The following is a 23,863-nucleotide window of genomic DNA, read 5'->3' as shown; positions in this document are numbered from 1 at the left end:
CTGGGATTTAATTAGGAAGACAGATTCCAGTTATAGACAGACATTTAAAATATTTGTTTCAGCAGAGCAACCAGGAATCAAAAGTTAAGTAAAGCATCATTGTTAATAAATTGATAGGAAAAGGCATGTTTTGCTTATAGAGCCACTTTAGGTGCCCGAATATGTCACGCCAGCTCAACAGACACAACTTCGCGATTTTTCCTTCTTTCTGCTGTTCAGTGCGGAATGAACTTTCGCTTCTTCCTTTGCAGCCAGCGTACACTGACACAGCTCCCCAGTCAGAACTCTGAAAATACAATGTGCGCATGTGCAGTGAAGGCTGCAGAGATCTTTTTGTCATTCAGTGCACAGAACCACAGAATGTGTATAAATTCACATAGCTGTAGTCTTTCCCTTAGGGAGTCGTTTACACACTGCTGTTGAACATGGATGAAGAGAAGGTCTGACTTTTGGCTCAGGCAGGGGTGAACATTCATGAGAACTCGTATTATTCAGGTCAGAAGTGCTGCATGAGTCAGCAGTGAAAACAGGTATGATGTTAGTGTGTTTGGTTGAAATAAAGTACAGTTAAAGGCTTTGAGCCTCTGCCATTGAGTCTCGAGCAGGAACCCAGTATGTCTCCAGGACATTCAGGAACACTTTCTTTCCTTGAAAGCATCTACTTTAGGTCTGTTCCTTGTCACTGTTTATACAGAAGACGTCATTTGTGTTCCAACATACAGTAGATAGCGGTTTACTCAGGTTTCCTGAGAAATTGTGTATTTATCGTCTATACAAATGCACCTTTCTTCTGTTCATTCAGCACCTAACAGCTCTGAGCCCTAACAAATGTGTCAGCTGAATGATGGGATGGGGAGACATTTCTGTCCATCTGCATCCACTGTTTACTTTGAAAGTTTTGTCGTATGAGCTTTCATTTCGAATAGCCCACAGCCTATACCAAGGCTGATAAATGTGTAAATTGGACCAGTAGATGCTGTAGGCTTAGTTTACCAAGACGTATGACTGGTAACCAAGGAGGGCCTGGTGTAGGGGTTGACATTCTCACTGGTTAGAGACGTTGTTGTCTGTCCTTCCTGTGAACAGAACTGCGCATGGAGGTGGAGCCCTGCCCTCAGCCCTTCCCCAGGGACAGCAGCTCATCCTCAGGATACTCCAGCTCTCCATCCAGCCCCAGAGTGGCTCTCTCCCGAGACGAGGCCTTCGACAGCGTGGAGGACAGCCACAGACGTAAGATCCCTGCTGCAGCTGTCACCAGGAGCTCCTTTGTCTTTTGAGCTCCAATAGAATAAGTTTTCAGTTTTCAAGATGCAAGAGCATTGCAAAAATGGCATCTGAAATGTTGTTTGAACCTGTTGGATGAAAGCATGTAGTCTCTATGACCAGCATGGTCTCTGGTGTCTGTGGTGTAAAGGGCCATGTGGAGTAAGGCCATCTTCACAGTTAGCAGATGATACTGTTGACGTCCACAGCAAGTCCCAGCCAGGTTAAACTTTGGAGCTAAACTGATCCACCTGTGGAGTTTTCCTTTTATTATGGTGAGGGACTGCCTTTTCATCTGTGAGCTGAGGAGGATCAGGAAAAAGAAATCCTCTCGTTAGTTCAACTGTAATTGAAACAAGATTTTACCATGATGAAGATGGCAGCTTTCAGGGGATATAAGCCACCTAGCTGTCAGTCATTCAAGTCTCCGTAACTTGCAAATTGTCAATAATGCAAAGCTATGAGATCACTTTACTGAAAATGAGGTAGCTGTACATAATTGAATTAAGTTGATTCATGGCTTCTTCCAGACACTCATGCTCCTGTTTCCCTCATCTTTCCAGGCACAGAGCCCCTTTTGGAGTGTCCCGAGAAGGAGAAGCCCGCTGTCTTAATGAATCACTTTGTGGCAGCTGGCGCTGCCCGGCCCACAGCTCAGGTCCTGCCAGTGCAGAACGATGGCAACAGTAGCTCCGCCTACCACCTGCCCCTGCCTGTGCCCGTCCTGCCCGTCATCTCCTCCAGCGTGGCGCCCAGCCGGATGCTGAGCAGCATCCGCAAGCCGGACAGGAGTGGTGCCCGGATGCCCCCGCCCGTCCTGTCTCCCCTGTGCCTGGAGGAGAGAGTGAAGACGCTGGGGCTGGGCAGCAACGTGAAAACGGAGAAGCGCTTCCTCAGCCTTAGCCTGGAGATGTCCCCCCTGCCGCCCAGCGTCCCCTCCGTGCTCCTGGACACCAGCTCCTCTCCGGGCACGCACTCCAGCTTTGGCATCCGAAGCAAACCTGGGCAGGAGGGGGCGATGCGGCCCCCTCCTGGGCTGATCATCGAGACCAGCACGGCGCCCACTGCCACGTCCAACACCGTTCACCACGTTTCCCAGCCGCCCCTCAAGCTCCAGGTCTCTCCCTCTCTCCCTGCCGACGCGGGCGGCTTGCCCATCAAGAGCGTCCCGCCGGCTGTGGTCTGCCCCCGCGCGGCTCCTTACTCTGCCAGTGCCAAAGCAAACTTCTCGGGGGTGAGCGGCGTGCCCATGGCTGCCGTCCCCGGAACCTACTGCTCCAACAGCAGCGCCACCCCTTCCAGCCTCCAGACCACCAGCATCTCCGCGCACGGCAGCCCAGTGCCCAGCTCCAGCCCCACGCTGTGCCCGTTGGCAGAGAACAGCAGCTACAGCGCAGCCAGCGGCTCAGGGATCCAGACCTCGCAGCAGCAGCCTCCTGCGCAGTCAGGCTGTGTGTGCAGCTCCTGTGGTTGCAGTGGCAACTGTGGGGCCTACAGCGCCCTCCCTACCAACTACGCCGGCTACTTCCAGCACCCCTTCTCCGGACCCTCCGTGTTCTCGCTGCCGTTTCTGCACTTCAGCCCACTATGCAATAATGGCTACATCAGCCCGCAGCAGTACAGCACCAGCACTGGTTTCTCCTACCCCATGGTGCCCCCGCCCATGTACAACAACAGCCTGGCCCCGGAGTCCATGCTGAGTATGAGCAGCCAGGCCGGCTACGTCATGCCCCCCATGCAGAACTTCATGAGTGGGTCGGCTGGGGTGTACCAGGCCCAGGGTATGATGGGAAGCAGCTCAGGACACAAGAAGGCAGGGAACATCTCTTGTTACAACTGCGGTGTCAGTGGGCACCGGGCACAGGACTGCAAGCAGCCTCCCATGGATTCAAATCAGCAAGGTACCGCACAACCACAGTGTCCACAGCCCTGCTCTGCCTTTCCTCCTGCCTCTCCTGGTTTTCATTCCAGCTGAGCATCCATCTGCTTGACTGGACCCTTACAGAACCAGATAGGATCAGAATTTTTCCCTTTTCGACGGTTTTGAATTTTGGATGTTGGGAGACTGCCAGTTAAACTTCAAACACAAAAATAAATAGCAGGAAATCTGCAACACTTTAGGAGCCAAAAGCAAGCGCAGAGAGTAGCTTGCTTAATTAAATCTCGAACAGAGTGACACAGAGCTCAGCTGGAATGAACACCACGAGACACTTTGGATCGCGAAGGGTCGTACTGGCCAGATTCCAAGATGTCAGGCTTTTTACCAGTTCTGGTAGAAAAATACCAAGTTGGTGGTTGGTACTGGTGGCTACTCGTACTATTTAACACATAAGGTTTAACATTGTAAGGTGATGAAGAGCAGCTTTGTAATGCAGAGATTTCATCAGTCCCCCCGAGCTGGTTGCTTGTTGTGAGAAGAAGGTTGTTTCCCCACAGTTACAAAGAAGCGCCTGTATGGTTTTGGCACCCTCTCCCACAACTCTAGTTTCATATCTAGGTCCTGATCGGTAAACAAATATCTTAAAAGCCAGTAAAACTCCAGACAGACCTCTAAAGGACAGATTGTGTGCTGTTTATTCCAGAGCCAGACCGGAACTAACAAATGGCAGTAGGGCCAATAAACTGCCTGCAAACGTAGTTGTTTTAGTGACGGTTCTGCTGGTGTTCTTTTGTTTCCTCTAAAATCTGCTGTTTCTACCACTGTCGCAGGTACCTTTCGGCTGAAGTACGCCCCTCCTTCCGAAAGCCATGATTCTGCGGACTAGGCGGCGTGGACTCGTCCGAACAGGAGGTGCCACCGAGCTGCAGCCTCTCGCACTGCTGAAGTGTCTTATTCCACAACCCAGAGGTGCTCTTCAAATGGCTTTCTTACTCATTTTGGGAATGGTAGCTTTGGCTTTGCACTGATCGCAGACTCCGCCTGCGGGACGAAAGGAAAGGACTCTCGCCAACAACGGCGCGGATTGTCCTGCCGGAACCAGGGAGCGTCCGCGCCGGGGGGTGAGAGCGAGCGAAGAACAAGAGGCCGGCCAGCCAGGTCAGGTATGGCGGCTGGCAAGCCTCCTTCTTCACGGTCTGTCTGTCTGTGTTTCTTTACCTCTTCGACTCTCAGGGGAGGGGCAGCGGGTGTTCGCTGCAGGGCTCGGCCTCACACACGCACACGTGAGTGCATGTACAAGAGAGCACTTCATGGGAAAGTGGCATTTCTTGGACCAATGCCTGCCGGCAAGCCATCAGCCTCCATCCACTCAGGTTGTGTGATAAAGATCAGTTACGCTGAATGAATCTTTCTGCTTGGATATTTAAGCACAAGTAATCTGCGTGTACAGCCCCATGACAAACAGCTGGATAGCTGACTGTCTTTTTAAGAGTACATTTATATATTGGTGTATAGAACAAAAAAGGCAGAAGAAACTGTCTGAAATAGATGTTGTTCCATAAGTACTGCAAACCTTTTCAAAAAGGGAAACTGCAAATGGGTACAACCGTCAATCTCTTGTAAAACGTATCATCCCACAGACACAACACCTGGCTGGTTGTCAAACATCTGTATCCAAGACCACCAAAATAACTGGATGAGGTGACGACTGCTGAGGACTGTTTTTTCAGGTTCTCCTTCTCTCCTGCTGCCAAGGACACCAGCCTGCTCCTCTCGTGAATGTTTTGCAGGATCTACTCTACAGTTGCCGAAGGTTGAAATGCTTGTGTACAGTAGTGCTGAACATAGTGTTTTAAACAGTTCGCAGTAGGTTCTGTTTTACAGCACGAAAGGCTGATTGAAAAATGGAAAAGGTCACCTGTATTTTTGCAACTGTTCTGGTTGTCTGTTGTGTCAGGATGCTAAACAAAACATAACCAGCAGGTCTGACAGGACCACAGTAAGGTTAAGGGATTCCAGGTGGAAATAGTGCCAATAGCAGCCCATTTCCACTGGCACACCTGAGCCAGAAAAACCTGATTTGGCCTAGAAGAGGCTGGGTCATCCCTGCAATCAGAGCCCACAAACTCATGTCACACATAACGAACATGCTACCCAGGTCAATGAAAGGTTTCCTTCTTAAATTCACTCCAGAAATGCCAGTCCCACAGCTGACCACCAGTAGTAATAAAAGCATGTCCTGTATGAAGAAGAACGCATAGAAATAGTAACAGCTCCATCTAATTTTTTTACAAGTCAGTTTTAATTAATTAATTAATTTAATTAATCTTGTTAATTTTAAAGAAACGTACAGCTGGGATGTTGTAATAGCAGTTTGTTGGCAATAATAAACTCCAAACAGACCTGGACACAGTCATCTCGCTCTCTCAGGGGAATGTTTACTGCTCATTGGTCTCAAGTTGGGCCAAACTGTAATGATCAAATGCAAACCTCAGCAGAGAATCGGTGAGCCTGGCCCCAGCCAGTCACAGCCCCGAACTCGGGTTCAAGTGTTCCTGTGGGGAACAAGTTTCGTGGCTCAGTGCTTTGGTGTGGTATGTCAGAGGAAACGAGGCAGGCAGAAAAAAGGGTTTCTACTCCCTGCTCCTCCTCTGGATTGCCGGTTTTAAAAGATTTTAATCATGCTGAAAGAATTATAGACTGGGACCTATTCCAAAACTCTCTGGAGTTCTCTGGATTTTTTTTTCAGTACCTAAGGTGATAAATTTCCTTTATGTAAGACTGAAAATTTTAGACTTTTTAAAATATAAAGCTGTGGGTTTTGTAATGTGTATTATTTCTTGTGGAACACGTTTTTAGTGTGTCTGTGTGACGTTTCTGTTTGTGCTAGTACTGCTGTTTGCCCCGCCACTGAACTCTTGCAGCAGAAGTGCTGTTTGCAAACACCACATAGTCAAACAGCAGGTTAGAGGTTAAATCGGTAAGGCGTACTGGATCTGTGAAAACACTTTGACAGATATAAAGAACGCCACTTTACGACCTTAGGTTTGTATACTTAAAATAACATTTGGGCTTAAAAATATTTTTGCCACATTCTCTTCTAGATCCAGGATTACAGCTGTGATTCTGGCATGATAGTTCTTATGAATGTTCTGACTAAAGGCCTTGTCTGTAAAAGTAAATGAAAGTGCTATATGTAGTCCCTTAAGGCTCTTGTTAGTAAAGACATTGCCACTAGGTGGCAGCCTCGAGGACCTTGGGGAAACAGGTCACTTTGCAGTAGCAATTCTGGAAATGGACTGGGAATCTTGATCATGAATGGCTCAGGTGGGTGGGGCCTGGTGTATAGAGACAGAGAATGCGCCAGCTGTTTCCTTTAGTGTTGGAGTGCTTCTCCAGTTTCCATACGCAAGTAGAAAAATACTGCCAGAAGGGAGACCTACGTCAGGACTGGAATTCTGGTGTTTTATGGATACATTGGTTTAGTTTTTTTTAAGGATGTTTTTTTTTATAAAACAATCTCAGAAAATGGCCCTCCTGCTGATGTGGGGAAAGGTTGTTTTTCAAAGAAACCAGTCTAAGCGCTTCCTAGCTTCCAGAGTGGTGTAGCTGGAGGTGAGCCGAGTCTTAGCATGCCCTGTGCAGAAAGAACAGCCCTGCCGCTGGACAGGGTGTTATGCATCCTCTAACGAGGGCGGTCAGGCTCTCAGCTCGGTGGCCTCCCAATCCAAGCTTTCTGAAGGACAGGAACAGCTGGAGAATGTGCTCCACATGCCTGGACATCACAGCTCATGTCAGATACCTGGCTTTTTCTTGTGTTTGTGAAAGGGACCGTCCGTCTGACAGCTCACAGGCCTTCCTCTCGAGAGCGCCTCCAGCTCCTGTTGCTGAGCAATCACTGTCACACCTCTCTGTCCGTGCAAAACGGTACAACGTGCACTAAGAGCAGTGCCTTTACTGATCTCAGACGACTTTAAACAAGTTTTATGAGCAGAAAAGGTTTTGCACCATCCTGCTTCAAACAACATTATTCAGATGCATCCAGTGAGATTCTTCATCATACTGATCAAGATGAGTATCTGTTACAACTTTGCAAAAGATTCAGAGCAGCTCCTTTCCACTGCACCATAGTCCCATCTTAGCCCACAATGTGGACTAAAATTCAGCAGGCTGTGTTTTTATCAGGATTTCTTTTTAATAGGCAGGCGTGGTTTTCAATTAATTTTACTTGTGGAAACCATGTCACCATACACTGAGGTTAAACATTGTAGTACAACAAATGTATACTTAGAGCTAGAAATTACTGTCTTGTGGTTTGTTTTTTTTCCCTTTAGTGTATGAGGCATGGTGGAGAAGGTTAATCTGTTCACAGTTATCTTTATTTGACATATCAAATAAATAAATATCATATTTGAGAGGCTGTGACAAGTCTTATATAATCCTAACAGATTTGTATGTAACAGCCCGGTTGATCAAACTTTAATGTGAAATATTTCACAAGGCGCACTGTCTGTGTCTGAACAGCAATCTTGCTGTTGTCTTATAAGAACACAGATGAACAGTGGTCTGGAATTTGGGCAGCTCTGCCCAAATTTCCCGGATTTTCTCACCTCACTCTCGGCGAGTCTGCAAAGCCACATCCTGGGATTCTCCGCAGGGATGAAAAATAATAAAACATCTTCTCCTGTGAGATCTGGAACTCATTGTGGTGTGTTTTCCTGGGGAGTGTTTAGTGCAAGTGAATGCCTTTTGCAGTAAGTACTTTTGTTTTAAAAAGTGAGGGAAAGATTTTGTTGGTACAGTGCAGCACTGGTGATGTAGAGCCGAGATCCCTGACCTGAAGCTCACCTGTGCAGCTGTAGAAACGCACCAGGCCTCCCCGTGTGCTATCAGCTGTACTGTTGTAGTGCTCTTCCTTGCAAGTTCTATAGTCTCTGCACTGAACTGACTTCCCAGTGTCTACTCACAAATCTCCTACCTTGTGTTGGCAACTTGTCGAGCCTGAAACGTGACTCATACAGGCAGTAATCGCTGGCTGTCAGTGGATTGGAGAATTTCCTTGATGGCAACGACTGTGGTTGAGACAATGACTGTCACATGCTGAGGAAGTACAGTCTTTTCAAATTAATACTTTGCCTTTCTCTGGCTCAATAACACCATGGTGGGTTATATTCTCAGAGTTTTAGACCTTGAGAAAAACTCAAATTACATCGTCCATGTTACAGAATTTGTTCCAAGGGATGCATAGGTCCACCATTTCAGAAAGCAGCTGTCTGGAGGACTTGGCTTTGTGCAGTGTTTTGTGTTCTCATGCAACTCACGCAGCTTGTCCTTCAGTCTCTTTTAGAGCTGATCTCTCACTCTGCAGTTTTTTCTTGAGGGGCATTTGAGCAAATTGTTGTTGAAATTTAAGACCTAACAATGCCTTACCAAATGTTAATCAGTTATTGGGATGCTTTAATGGCTCAGTATTATTCTGTTTTGTAATTAAATTTCAGAGGTAGGACTTTTAAAGAACAAATACTGTATGCTGCCTTTCCCAGAAGCCCTGAGAAGCAATTCCATGGCTCCAGTAAATAAATCAAATGTGGTCCAGAGTATGGACAGCTTTAACATAAAAATGTTGAGTACACTAAGCTGTGATAAACCTATAGCTGGGATATGTTTACACCAAAAAGATCAGTTTAAATAACAGCGCATCTTGGTAGGCCCGTGCCGAAGCTGTTTTGCTGATATAACAGTCTAGACTCGGGCTGCGAAGATGAGCAGGACACAGCCGAAAGAGTGGAGTGTCACTGGGTGGCATCTCCTTGCTTCACTCATCCAGTCACACCACTGCCCCAGCTCTTCCACCAGCTGCTGAATTCCTGTTGCATTTCTTCTCCAGGATAACATGCTGTGGGAGCTTAACACGGGGAATGTGGAAAGCACCCTGTTTTCTGAATAAAAAACAGAAATGGGGAAGTGAAGATCCTGGACAAATTGTTTAAATATCTTTAAGATTTTCTTTATAGTATTTCAACTTTGTCATAACTTTACATTTAACATGACATTTTGACTGAAATATTGGTGTTGGTCTTGTTCGATGAGATTACAGTCTTCAGTGCCTCTGAAGTCTCTTGGACTTGGATGCCAAGTAGTAACCAGCCTGTTTAGAACGAGTGTGACAATTGAAGTTGAGTCTGTTCTATCCCAGGACAGATGTGCTCCTTGATCTTCTGGAATCACCATACATGGACCATTGCAGGAAAAGGCTGGTTTTCTTTTTGTCCTGCTGGCTTTGGTGTTGGGACAGTGGTTCCTTGCATATTGAAGAAATCCTACGTTTGCTGCCAGGCTGATCATGAGGGTCCTCTGTACACCTGCTGGTGGTGTCACATACCCCAGCTTTGGTGAAGTGGGCAACCATGTCTCGTTTTGTGTATATACTCATAGCTGTGAACGGGAAAGCGCTTTAAAAAAAAAGCATGCATTTGATTGGGCTCAGAGACATTTTGCTCCTTCTTTTGTCCTAACAAAAGGATGTTTTAGGGCAGTATATGCTTGGGGACTGTATGTTTAGACTTTAAACATGTATTTACAATCATTTATTTTCAGTTTTGTTTTCTTAGGCCATACGGCTTGCTGCAGGAGAGAACAAGCCCTGGTCTTTCCTAGGTGGAAGCTAGGGGCTGACAGAGGGGGGATCAGTACTGGGTTGAGGAATCGGTCTTTGTTTAGGTTACTGGTACAGCAGTTTTAAGAACTTTTTTATTTTTTGCTTAACATTTTCAAAATAGAACATACCTTTTTTATTATATAAACATGTTTACTTGGTAACGAAGGGAAACTTGATCCATGCGGTTTCTTTATAAGTGCCAATTTTTGAGTATTCTTGCTCAGTGTGCATGTGGCCTTAAACTCTGAAAACCTTTTGCATTTTTAAAAGTATTTAATATGCATCCGATTGAACTTGAAGTGTAAATCTTTTGTTTTACAATGTCACCTTTTGTATTTTATTACTCCCTGTTTAATAAAAAAAATGTACATTTTAAGAAATGACTTTATATGTTGTACAAAAAACATTTTGTAAAAAGTTTTTAAAACCATTTCTGTCTGGAAGTATTTTTTTATGTTAATTGTTTAGCGACAGATTTAATTAGTTTTTTTTATAATTAAGAACAAATTGGGGAAAGTATCTTGTTAGAGTTGTTACAAACGGCATGGTTCAGATTCTTTGTTTTTAAAGGTTTAAATCGTACAACTGGGCTGGAGAGGCTGTCCAGGCCCGGTCCATCGCTGCCATTTTGCTTTCAGTTCTGGCCCAGTGGTTGGCATTGCTGCCTCGCAGTGCCGGAGCTCCGTGTTCAGTCCTGGGTGGGCATCATTGTGCTGTTAGTATTTTGTCTCTGTGATCATGTGTGTTTCCTGTCACAGTCCAAAGACATACTTAAGACAGCTTTTCAGTGACAACTCCTGACCACTCCACTCTTGTCACCCCCATGTTCTGGTTCACTTAAGATGAACAAAAAGTCCTCGTGAGAATAGGTGCTGCAAGAGAGAGCTAACAAAAGAGACACCTGAACAACAACTCAGAACAGTAATTTATTTGGGGAGGTGATTATTTATACAGTGAACGCTATCCTTACAGACAGTTATTCAGGTTACACAGTGTTTATTTACGTTTACAAGAACGCTCGTCAGTTTCGGGAAGCATCTAGCCCAGAGCCAACCTCAAAGCACAATCGGATTTTTGTAATGTACAAAATACACAAGTCAAAACGTCAAACGAATGTACACAATGAATGAAAACTAAGAAAAAAAAACATGCACATACGAATAAAAGATTAATATTTTGAAACACCAGACCTAAAATGTCTTGATAACATAAATATGGTTTTAAAATTTGAACTTAGACAGGAAATTAAGCATAACCATGAAACAAGTATTGTAGGTGAAGCAGCTGGTTCTAAACATTTAAATAGATCTTGGAGGTGGGAAGAGAATTTTATAAGTTTTATAAAATGACAGTTGCTCAGACTTCCCTGCAAAGAGAGTTAAAATGATTTTACTTTCCAAGACAGACAGCTAAAAGGCTAATGTGAGATAAATATAAATCTGAAAAGATACACTAGAACTAAGGTGTAATACATCTTAACATTTTCAAAGCTAACGGTTAACTACACAGATGCCTTTCTCTGCATGAATCCTGCAGAATTAAAACCAAATGGCGTGAATCCTGAAGTACCTAACACGCAGCATTGGAAAAAAAAAAGTTTCTTCAGTTTGCACCAATGCCAATAAAATAACGGTCTTGAACCACACTATTGGCAGTTCCCAGAGTCAACTTGCCTCCATTCGCCTAAATATAAGCCTTTAGGTTACACAGTGATTCCTCTAAACCTACAATATAATGGACGTTTGGTGTTCACAGGAAATAAACCCCAAGTACCAAATTGAGTGATGTACCCAACAGTGTATAATTTACATTTTGCTCTCAAGAGATCTACTTTACAGCAAGGCAATTAACATCTTTTTTTTTTAATACAGAATGATCTCTTACGTTAAGCAAAAAAACCCCATGATCCCTAGCAAGCAGACAGAGCATGCCTCTGAAGGGCCTGGTAAATGTCGAGGCGAAGGGGCAACCAGGGGGGCCGGGGGAGCGGGAGAGTGAGAGGAGTTGTCTGTACAGACAGTTGGCAGCATTATGCTACTCTGCAAGGGTGCTGACTAGTTGGATCTACTTGGGTTATCTGTTCCAAGACACCCGGTTTTATCTGATGCATCTTTCTGGCAGACAAAAAGAAAAAAAGTACCCCGCCAGTCTTTGGCCTGTAACAAGTGGCCAAATCGGGAGGGTGCGTCACAAAGACCTTCTTTTCCTGACAAGATGCTCGTTGACATTTGTTTCTGGAGGGGTGGGAGTCTTCGGGCCGTGGCTCGGAGCGGCGCGCGATGGTTACAGGCCGGCCTGTCCTCCAAAGGTCTCCTGAGAGGCGTAGACCATGTAGAGGAAGCCATCGTCATCTTTCTCGCGCTCGTACACCTCGGAGATGGGCGTGGAGACGCTCACCATGCTGTGGCCGTTCACCAGCAGGAAGAAGGCCTGGTTGGAGTTCAGCTGCAGGCGCCTCCTGGTGGCCACAGAGAAGATGGACAGCATAAGGCTTTTGACTCCACACCAGGGACGCAAAAACCCATTCTCTCTAAACTAGGGGTCTCCAACCCTGCTCCTGGCAAGACCCGAGATGCATTTTACGGAACACCATGAATTTATTTTTTTTATCATATGGTTCACAAAATAAGCACGGTTTGCTTAAGGGCCCCTCGTTCCTGAGGATTGAAGAATTGATTTCAATCGATATTGTAAGAGGGAGAGAGGTGGAGATGAAATGGTGGATTTCTGTTAGAATCGCATTTCCCCAGAAATCTTATCAAGAAAGCAAACTATAGTATCTCTTAAAGAAAAGCAATATCCATTAGCTTGTCAAATGTGGGGATTCATTCAGGTAAAGGGACATTGTACCCCCATCCACAAAGCTATATCAATTTACCTTGAGATTAAGTAACCAACAGTATAAGAGCCACAGCCCAACAGTGCCATCAATGCTTCTCCTAATGCAGTCTGACACAGTGGATGACAAATTCACACAAGGGCTCTGAGTGACTATGTATACCACTGTCACAAAGGATGACAAATACAATTCATATCTAGCGTTAAAAGTAAATCCTTTGATTGAATGGTTAAATATGTCATATCCACCACACCCAGATTAGGCAATATCTCAGTGTATCCCAGATGCCAGAGAGTAAATGATTAATAATTGTGCCCATAATAAGCACCATGCTCAGCAGGGTTTTGGACAGGAGAATAATAAAAATCTCAAATGTTAAAAAATAAATAAATTTAATTTTTTAAGCCAAATATTAGTTTTCACAAATACACCATTCTCCTTCTGTGATGTTCTATGCAGAAGAGGGGGTCACAGTTAAACTTATTAGCAAATTATAAAAGTCGCATGAACCTTCTGTATCACAGCAACGTCTAGTTTAGGTATGCTGCATCACAGTTAGCACACGTCAGCTCCAGAACAAAAGCAGAACCTCATTTGTCACGGCTATCAGAGACTAAATTCAAAGTCTTCGATTAATAAAGTACACTCAGCTGCAGAATCTCACTTGTATGTGAAAAGGGTCCCACATTTTTTCACATACAAGTAAACTGATACTTGACTAGTCACCAACCACACGTAAGCCCACTCTTGCACTAGAAAAACTTTCTGGAAGCATGAAATGTATGAGATCACATTGTAAAAACATGAATATTTGGAAGGCCACTTCAGTGACAGCCCCCTTAGTGATTTCATTGCTCCAGAAAGGGTACTTTTCACTCTGGTGAGACTGCAGCACAGATTTCTAAACAGGACACAATGGGCCGGGTTGCCTGGTCATCTTTGGGAGCAGCTGTCCATGTAGTGGCAGAGCTTGAAAAAGCATTGTAGCTTGTTGCCACCTGCAGTGTAGTCGGATGCCAATGGCTACAAATCAGACATTTATCAAACACAAGGCAGCACCTGAAACCCTGTAGCACCAGTTGCCTGAGCTACATACAATTCCCAGATTGTTTCTTCAAGACTTCCATCACACATTTGCAGCAGATAGTACCATACCTGATGATCTTGATCAGTTCGCTCATGTTGACATGATCAGGGACCAGGAATTTGGTTTTGTCCAGGATAGGAAGCTGTTTCTCTCCCTTGTATCTCTCAATGATCACCTGAAACAAAGCAGAAACTCTCTGAAAGCCCTGTTTCAGGATTGTGCCGTCAGGACAGAAGACATTTCAGCAGCTGTGAGCCCTAGAAGGTTGACTGGTAGCCGTGTCCCATGCAGGGTGTCTGGACTGGTCAACTGTTAAGAGTTGTTTGCTCTTTTTTCTGTCTGTATACCACAGAGTTATTTCATAGATTTCTCTTTAACAAACCTGCAGAAAACTTAAGATTAAATGTTAAAATAGTGTTAACGTTAAATCAAGAAATGTTCTTGTGGCTAGGACCACTAGTCTTTGTGGAAGACCCCATTGGGAACAAAATCAATAAAACACTGGGACTTGCAGAATCAGAAGTAAAATCCACTGATCTAAATTTAAGTCTTGCTAGACTACAGTAATGCTTTGCTCACTAGTGATTCAATGTATTCTTAAGTTTTGGGTGTGTAACAACTCAGTGGCCTGAATTTTAACTAAATCTTAATCACATTACATGACTAGCTTGTTACTGGTTATGACTAGGAGTTTAGATTTTTTAATATTAATTCTAACTTCTAAGGTTCTCCATAGATTAGCACCCAATTACACAGATGAGCTCTTCCACCCACAAACATAAGCTTCAATTTCATGTCTTTTCTACGAAATGTATCAAATTATTCAAAACTCCAGCTCTGTCCATATACATCTTAAACATAGTTGGGAATAATACAAGAGTTGTTGTAGGCTGACAATGAGGATCCTGCAGTACTGTGCTGCCACAGCTCTCTCCAGTCCCAGTGCACAGATGGGAGGCTGGTGAAACATGATACTCTAGGGATCTAAGGGTACAGTCTTATACCACAGCCACATTAATAGTACAGTGCCATTGTGGGCATCTTGCAGATTTTTTTTTTAATCCCCTTGGGAAAAAACTGCATTAGGTCCTTAAAACCATTTCCTTTTTGATCCACAGGGTGTAATTTCAGGCCTCGTTTGTCTAACAAGAATTTTAAATTTCATTTTAAAAGCGTGTCGTTTGTGTAGGGTTAATAATGATTGATCCAGTGGCTCTCACTAAAAGAAGATTCAATTCCTCTTCCTCTGCTAGACACACATAAAAGGCATTTCTGTGACAATGCTAATCCAGCCCAACACAAATCTGAGTCTACCATTTACTCCTCACAGAGCCTGTCACATGATCATACACTGCTAAACCTGAATGGACCATTTACATGAAATTGGTAAGGTTAACAGCTTTTCTAATAATGGTGCCTGACTTGCCATGTTAAAAGCAATACAGTACATCACCTTAAGGCTATGCAATTAATACACACTGTTATATGGCATTTTAAAATGCTTCTTTTTACACTGCAAGTCTTGCATATTTTTAGAGATAATCTTTATGCCACAAACACTTGTTTACTTGGGAAGAAACCAACATGCAGAGCAAAGAAAGTTCTACATTAAAGAATGTGACCAAAAAGGTATGAGGGCTATATACAAACTTGTAAGACAAATACATCTCTAGGGCCTGATGGTATTCTGCTAAATGCACTTGAGGAAATGAGGGCTGTTATTTATAGACTGCTAATAAGTCTTCACATTTTCACTGCAGACAAGGGGTAATGCCCATTGACTGGAAAATTGCTAATGTAGCACACTGGCACAAAAAGGGTGACAGAACTGAACTAAGTAATTATAGACCAGGACATGTTATTTCTATTACATGTAAGGTTATGGAGAGAATTATTAGACAATTATCTGTATGGTAACCACTCTAAGGCATTCTCAACATGGCTCATGCTGTTGAAGCCAATATACTGCTTTCTTTCCAGAAATAGGTGGTTGATATCTTTGAGTCAGATGGCTACAGAGTAAATGGGCTCAATGGGCTGAATGTAATCCTTTCTTGTGTATCAACCCCAGAAACAAGGGGTCAATCTTGTTACTTACAGGGATTTTGGTTGGGTGCTGCTCTCGGATCAGCCTGACATCTTCCACACGTTGTTCTGTGAACATGAAATAGAATCAGGCAATAAAAACCAAAGGACATGTTGAGGGGTGAATTCACACAGGACTTCCTTCATACACCAACCTCAGCATTCTCATGGAAATGAGATCATCAGAGTAATTTTTATTCTGCTGCAACAACGACTCTGGGAACAACGGAGAAGGAACTGAAAGCCACAATGAACACATCCCAAACCACTGAAATCACCCTGTGGCATTCTGACCTCTAACTGCAATTCCCAATGAATATTTCCATTTTTCTTTATCTTCAACACTGCAGCGCCAAAGACCTAAGCTACCCAAGTTACCAAGCAGTTGTCTTAAGGTCAATTTCTTTCTGTCCTCCTCTTTAGCAGCTACACATGCAGTACAGGGTGCCCCAAGATTTAATTCCAATGCTGAACTTAACCTGGCCTGTGAATATTATTGCAATTGTTATATTCATTGCTCATTATGGTGTTTCCAATTAAAACCTCTACTTGCCACTGTTAATGAAAATAGACTTTTGCTGGGAGGACAAAAGTACAAAGTACAAGCTCTTTGTTCTGGAAAGCACCAGCTATCATCTCTATTCAGTCCATTAAAAGACAAGTCACAGATAGATAGATAGATACTTTATTGATCCCGTGAGGGAAATTGCAGTGCAACAGCAGCTTAACACACACAACACAGCCACAGTGTAACGAATTATATAATAATAGTACAATACATACAATACAATACAAGAGTTACTCACAGTCCGGACGCACAAGAACAAACTAGAACAGAACAGTACACAGAAAATCGTATCACACTCATATCACACATATGAATATAAATATAGATGTAACTATAGATATAAATATAAATGTATTGCACAGGTCCCTGGCATATATTGCACAAAAAGTGGTTGTAAACGGGAAAAAGAAAAAGAAAAAGAAAGAGAACAGATATAGCAGTAGATGTGTAGATGCGTTTAGTCCAGAAACAGGTCACTGTCGATGTTGCCTCTGCCAAGACGCAAGGTGGATGCGTTGTACAGTCTTATGGCAGACGGCAAGAATGACCTCCTGTAGCGCTCCCTGTCGCACCGTGGATGAATCAGTCTATTGCTGAACGTGCTCTTCATTCCTGCCAGCCTGTCAAAGAGGGGATGGGAGAAGTTGTCCATGATGGCCTCTAGTTTGGACCTCATTCTCCTCTCAGCCACTACCTCCAAGGAGTCCAGGTCAAACCCAATGACAGAGCTTGCTCTCCTGATGAGCTTGTTCAGCCTTTTGGAATCTACTGCTCTAATCCCAGAGCCCCAGCACACCACTGCGTAGAAAATGGCACTCGCTACCACCGACTGATAGAACATGTGTAGCATCTTACTACACACATTGAAGGACCTGAGCCTCCTCAAGAAGTAGAGTCGGCTCTGTCCCTTCTTATAGATGGCCTCGATGTTCTTAGACCATTCCAGTCTATCGTCGATGTGCACTCCCAGGTACTTGTACGAGTCCACCATCTCCACGCCACTCCCATGGATGTAGACAGGAGTAGGTTTGACCTTTTTCCTCCTGAAATCTACCACCAGTTCCTTTGTCTTCGTCACATTCAGTTCCAAGTGGTTCACCCCACACCACTCCACAAAGCTGCTGACCAGTCCTCTGTACTCCTCCTCCTGCTCACCCTTGATACATCCCACAATTGCAGAGTCATCTGAGAACTTCTGCAGGTGGCATGACTTTGAGTTGTACTTAAAGTCCGAAGTATAGAGGGTGAAGAGGAATGGAGAAAGAACTGTCCCTTGAGGTGCCCCTGTGTTACTCACTACCTGTTCAGACACACAGTTCTGAAGTCTCACAGACTGTGGTCTGCCTGTCAGGTAGTCAGTGATCCACGAGGTCGTGGAGGCATCGACTTGCATCTCCTCCAGCTTCCTCCTTAGAAGTAAGGGCTGGATGGTATTGAAGGCACTGGAGAAGTCGAAAAACATGATCCTTACAGTGTTGCCAGCCCTGTCCAGGTGTGAGTAGGCCCTTTGCAGCATGTAGATGATCGCATCCTCCACACCAACACTGGGCTGGTAGGCAAACTGTAGGGTGTCCAGTGATGAGCTGACCAGGGGTCTCAGGTGGGATAAGACCAGCCTCTCCAGTGTCTTCATGATGTGAGAAGTCAGTGCAACTGGTCTGTAGTCGTTGAGGACAGAGGGGCGCCCTTTCTTTGGTACCGGGACCAGGCATGATGTCTTCCAGAGCACCGGGACTCTTTCCAAGCGCAGGCTCAGGTTGAACAGTCGCTGGAGCACTCCGCTCAGCTGATCAGCACAGGCCCTCAGAACTCTGGGGCAGATGTTATCTGGTCCTGTGGCCTTACCCTCGTGCAGCCTCTTCAGCTCCTTCTTCACCTGGTCAGCTGTGATGGTCAGCCTGGCCTGGGGGATGGTGCTCATACTGCTTTCAGTGCTGCAGGTGTTAATGGCGGAGGTGTTGGAGAGTGGCAGCTGTGGGGGATGGGTGGGTGAGTAGCCGTCGGGGGTTGTGGCTGTAGGCGGCCATGTTTGTGGGGGGATGGAGGAGGTATTGGGCAGTCGCAGCTGTGAAGGGTTAGGGAGCGTGTGGCAGTGGGGGGATGGGTGTTGCGCCACAGAGGACCCAGAATCAAACCTGTTAAAGAACTGGTTTGGTAGATCCATTCACTACCATGGTATTCCCCAGACCATAGACCACTGTTCTCCAGCCCAGGTCACGATCAGTCCTAATCCAGCTGGGTTGATAGTCACAGTCAATCTGGACAAGACCAGAGTTATGGTTTTCCAGAAGAAAGCCAGATCTCAGGGAAACAGGTACAAATTCACACTCAACAACAACACATTGGAGCACTCATCCTGCTACACATATCTCGGTCTCACCATCAGCTCATCTCGGAGTTTTGACCTGGCAGTGAAGGCACTGAGGGAGAAGGCACTCAGGGCATTCTACGCAATAAGAAGGAGGCTCTTCAAAATCAACCCACCAACAAGAATCTGGCTCCAAATATTTGAAAGTGTAATCCAACCCATTGACCTATATGGCAGTGAAGTGTGGGGTTCCCTCACAGACCAGGATTACACTCAATGGGACAAACACCCCACAGAAACTCTGCACATGGAGATCTGTAGAAACATCCTCCATGTGCAGAGAAGAACACCTAACAACAGGTGCAGGGCCAAATTAGGCCAGTACCCACTATTGATAAACATACAGAAAAGAGTATTAAAGTATTGGCTACACCTAAAAAACAGTGACCAAACTTCCTACAACCACAAAGCCCTGTTGAGCCAAGAGCTGAGCCGAAAACAGAGCCCCACCAGCCAGCCTCAGGACAGCACTACTAGAGCACCACAATTCAGACTCAAGCACATCACAGCACAGATCAAACAGCAATATCACACACACAAACACAACATAAACTGGAAACTTACAGAACCCTAAACAGACAATACACACTAGCCGAACATTTGACCAAGATAAGAAACAGCAAAAAGAAACAGACCCTGACAAAGTACAGGCTCAGTGACCACAGCCTGGCCATAGAAACTGGGTGACACAGGCAGACCTGGCTGCCCAGAGAGGACAGGCTGTGCTCCCACTGCCAGCGGGGAGAAATCGAGACAGAGGTGCACTTCCTACTGCACTGTGACAGATACTCTGGGATTAGAGAAACATTCTTCCCTAAATTCAGAAATCTAATCCCAGAGTTCCCACACCTGCCAGAATCACAACGGGTCCCAATCCTACTGGGAGAGGGAGGAGGGAACTCAATTGAACTGGCAGCCCAATATGTAATCTCCTGTCACAGCCTGAGGAACAGTGAGTCTGTCTCCCAATAATGCTCCATCTGTCTACAGTATATGTAACTTTTATATATGTTGTAAATGTCTGTAGATTTTATTTAACTTTTGTTTTTTGTTTTGTTTCGTGTTAATTTTGTTATTTTTATTTGCTTTGGCAACACTGATTGTACCCATCAGTCATGCTAATAAAGCACCTTGAATTGAAATTGAATTGATAAGCAACCATCATAATGTGTATTTCTACTTGGCTGACTGTAATCAATTAAGAGTCTTACAAACACTCCCAATCTTAAGATAAAGGATAATTCAGGGTGATCTATAAGCCAAGGAGACCCCTGATATGGCTCTAAAAATAATTGTACAGAAAATACAATTTTAAATAACAGTCTCCAAAATGTATGACAATGCAAACATTTAAACTGAAACTCAGGTAGGTTTTCAAGTGCACGACAAACTCCATTTATAATAGCTTTGCAGAAAAATCTTGAGAGATGTTAGTAGTTGCCAACACTTAACCTTCCAGGAAAAAAACTGCTCTGGTATAACGGGAATTCAATAGAGTAAACATGATCTAAGCAAAACGCAGAATGCAAACGGCTTAAACAAACGATTGTACACAAGACCCACAACCTTTCTTAGGCTATGGGCGAGTGCACAGTGCTGCATCAGCTTTGCCATCTGTACGCAGGTTTCAGTTTTCAAGGCAGCCTTCCCAGATCACTTCAGACCCAGGCTAGAGATCTAATGAAACTGCAGATTGACTGCCAGGCTGCCAATGAGGACTCCTTCAGAGAGTGGCTGTGGAGCCCCTCCCGTCAGCTCGGAACACACTGAGGAAAATGTGAGGAGTGGGAGGAGGGGGACTGAGCTCAGTGCAGGCCTAGTGTCTCACAGAGCCTGGCTGGCTTTGATCGCACGTTCCACCACAGAGCCACCAGCTCACTAGCTGAAGCTTCCTTTCCAAAGGCAGGACTACAGCTGCTAATGCAATGGGAAAAAAAAGATCGAAAAACACTACACACATGTATTGCCAAGCTAAAGTAGGTTTTAGATGGCTAAGACATTACAGGCTTCTAGAGCTCCAATTGCACATGTAAATACTTATTGCATAAATAGTCCCAGACTAAATCAAAACTTTGGACCAACCTCAAACTGCAGGCTTCAAACCCAGTACTTGATGGTGGTTTGATTGCAAGAGATGTGCCCGAAGGAAATGCACCATTAAGCAATGGGTCTGTAATGTGTGATCAACAGGCAGTTTGACACTAATTTTCCTGGGTCCAATTAAAATTGTCAGGACGGAACAGCCAAAGTCTCCATTAGCAATGTTGTCTCAGGCCTTTGTCGCTCATTACAGTGTACAACACACCAGCTAAGGGGGGGAGGGTAAGCAAAGAGTTTCATATCTCCGAACAGGTCCAAATTAATGCACCATACTGACCGGGGTTTAGGGAATTGGCCGTGGGCCTAACGTACAGGAGCAGTAGCTGTGACACCAGATACAGCTTCATCTGTTGTCTGATGGGCTGCCCCAACACAACAGGAGCTATTCAGGTGACAATATCAGTGTGACATGCAAATACGGGTGAGGACACAAGACTCCCTTTCCCATTTGGTACCTCTGGCTAAGCTACAGCAATACGTCACACACAATGGAATTAACGCTGCTTCTCACAGCAGGGTAGCACAAAGGCCCCTACTATTGCCCAGCCAGGAGCAATGAGACGCAGTGTCACCTGAAGAAGGCTCCACGGCCGAAACATTGTGTTTTCTTTCTTCTCTTTTCAGCATGGAATAAACCTATTACTTGTTCCTGGGGGAAAATATGCAGTGTAATCCCTGTGGGAGTGGCCATGGGCCCCGAAAGGAAGTGACTCAGCGTGTCACAGGACAGCCCAAAGTGGGGTTCTGGCATGCAGGCACTCCACACACACATCCACACCGCAGATGACCAGCCCACTGCTGGAACAGAGCAGCCGCCTGCTCCTAGATGACCTCGTCACAGCATCTGAACATTTTTAATCTCTCTCCGCGCGAAATGATTAATCAGCCAGTCAATAATAGTAATAAGAGCCCCAACCATTAAGCATTTCGCCTGCTCGTCTCTCGGCTTTGATATCTCGGTGGAAGGGCCCCAGGTGTTAAAAGATGCCAAGCTCACTGCCGTGTGAAATGAAATCATGTCTATCGGGCATCGTTTTCGAGTGCTTACAACTGCTGGTAACCAGTATCTGCTGCTTCCTGTCCGTTTTGAAGAAACCAACAACTTTTTTCAACGTGTAATTCAGTCTTGCTCATAGTCACAAGTCCACCTGCTGAGTTTTTTTCTTCCTTTCACTTTCTTTTTGCTTCATTTGTTTATTGTGAGCGCATGGAGTTTCTCGAAATAAAAGAGCGCAGAACTATTAGCTAGCTAGCGGTGGTCCGGAAAACGATCGTGCTACTTGTCTTTTCAATTTGCTAAAACAAACAGTTTTACCAAACTGTTTTATCCTTTGCCCCATTACTTGTAGCGGTGTGCGACGGAGTAAAAAAACAAACAAACTGCCCATCTGCTCTTATCCCTACCTCCCTTGTCTGAAAAATATTACGCAGTTTATATTTCCCCTAGCCCCCGCACAAACAACGTTACAAAGTCCAAAATGCTTCCAATGTAGGAAAAAACAAACTCAACATCTGGATCAGAACAGGCCGGTATAGAGCTACGGGTCAGGTATTTATTAAACGACAACACCAAACAAAACAACTGAAGGCGTGTAAAATTAACTTTTCGTACACTTGTTGTAGCCACGGTAATGTAACAAAAAAAGTAACAATAAAAAAAACGGTATTTTCCAGGAACGTTACACAACGTTGTTGCAATACTGGGCACAAATAAAAGCTGACCGAGATGACAAGCAAATACCAGGCGAAAATTTTAAAATAAATGCTGTTCGCCCATCACTCCACATGGGAATCGGTAAGCGGCGGATGCTTTTAGATGTTAGTCTTTTTTCCCCAATATTAGTTGAGCATTAAATCGGAAATCGGAACTGGGAAAGAGATTTTAGACTCGACTCTGAGGCCCAGTGTTGATCAAACTCCCTCCCCATCCCCCAATCCTGCAGCGAATCTACTGCATTTAAAAAACGTTTGGACTGGGGGTGTTTTTTAAGTAACCCATGGTAACGTAAAAAAAACACTTTAAAAACTGTACTTTTAACCTCAACATACAACATGTAGCCTAACTTGCGCACCAGGCTACAGCTAGTTTCCAGGGCGCTGGTTATGTAAGCGTTACCCTTATGACGAGACACTTAAAAACAATTTGACAGCCACCACCCTGAGGGTATAGAAATGTTCATTTTTTTCTGTACTAGAACGCTTATCAACTCTAAAATGCTTTAAAATTCTTACAGTGTTTTGTCACCTAAACGTTCACGTAGCTACAATACTGTCACAATACACTAATAAGGTCAGAAAACAAGACATGCTAGCTTCACTGTCGTATATAACGAAAGCTTTTACACTAAGACAGCAATATTTACCTTACTGCTAACTGCCAGCCCTTGATGAAAATGTAGAAAAATAACTGTGCCTACCAAATGTCCGCCTTTGTTTGAAGGTCTTTTCTGAAGGCATAGTTATCCGTCGAGGTTATATCAATCGTCTCGTCTTCAAGACCAAAAACACCCGACGCAAAACAGCGTGGTCTACGCGAAGCTTAACAATAAATCGACAGAGCCTCTCTCTTTCCCCTTTCGTGCGTCGTTTCTGCAGATTTCCACCTTAACTTGCAAAACAAACCCGTCAGCTGGCCCATGACGTCAGGCTTGAAGGAGGGGCCGGGGTTGCGCTGTGGGAGATAGAGCTATTCTAGGTCGAAGTCCAGCAAAGAGCGTACTTGTGTTATTCATGGAGAACAGGCCGCAGGTAAAACCCATCGTAATGCAGAAAAGCATGAGCATATCTTACACTGTGATGATCTGAATTTGTGCCTTCATGGAATCGGTCTCCTTATAGTTGCTTTTACAGACTGAAGATATTGGCACACTTATTGCTGAAAACAAAATAAAGTTGAACAGATTAAAGACATTTTAGAAACTTGACTCGTTTTCAAGAAGGCAAGAACCACCAAATACTGTACCTATTAACATGTCACGAATATCCCAAGATATACGTTGTAGATATTACCCTACAA

General features: G+C 44.6%; 3 protein-coding genes across 3 annotated transcripts in view; 2 read left to right on the top strand and 1 right to left on the bottom strand.

Annotated features, from left to right (window-relative positions):
- Positions 1 to 10,180, top strand: part of zcchc14 (zinc finger, CCHC domain containing 14) — a 53,774-nt gene extending 43,594 nt beyond the window's left edge. Inside the window, exons 11-13 of the mRNA XM_088938522.1 lie at positions 1,087 to 1,230; positions 1,827 to 3,164; positions 3,973 to 10,180. Coding sequence (XP_088794648.1) covers positions 1,087 to 1,230; positions 1,827 to 3,164; positions 3,973 to 4,028 — 1,538 coding nt within the window. The 3' untranslated portion in view covers positions 4,029 to 10,180. The remainder of the gene's footprint in view (positions 1 to 1,086; positions 1,231 to 1,826; positions 3,165 to 3,972) is intronic.
- A 533-nt stretch (positions 10,181 to 10,713) lies between these two features.
- Positions 10,714 to 23,485, bottom strand: LOC148817088 (microtubule-associated protein 1 light chain 3 beta). The gene is made up of 4 exons (XM_088938521.1): positions 23,265 to 23,485; positions 15,825 to 15,880; positions 13,795 to 13,901; positions 10,714 to 12,258 (listed from the first exon to the last, which is right to left on the bottom strand). The coding sequence occupies exons 1-4, from the start codon at positions 23,302 to 23,304 to the stop codon at positions 12,084 to 12,086; spliced, it is 378 nt and encodes a 125-aa protein (XP_088794647.1). The 5' UTR covers positions 23,305 to 23,485; the 3' UTR covers positions 10,714 to 12,083.
- fbxo31 (F-box protein 31) overlaps positions 18,590 to 23,863 on the top strand; it is a 25,880-nt gene continuing 20,606 nt past the window's right edge. The window contains exon 1 of the mRNA XM_088938519.1: positions 18,590 to 22,642. The gene's annotated coding sequence lies outside the window, so the exon portion shown is untranslated. The remainder of the gene's footprint in view (positions 22,643 to 23,863) is intronic.

This window comes from Atractosteus spatula, chromosome 21 (genome assembly GCF_055471065.1).
Source record: "Atractosteus spatula isolate fAtrSpa1 chromosome 21, fAtrSpa1.hap1, whole genome shotgun sequence".
NCBI classification, from domain to species: Eukaryota; Metazoa; Chordata; class Actinopteri; order Semionotiformes; family Lepisosteidae; genus Atractosteus; species Atractosteus spatula.
This window is presented reverse-complemented; position numbering and strand designations above follow the sequence as displayed.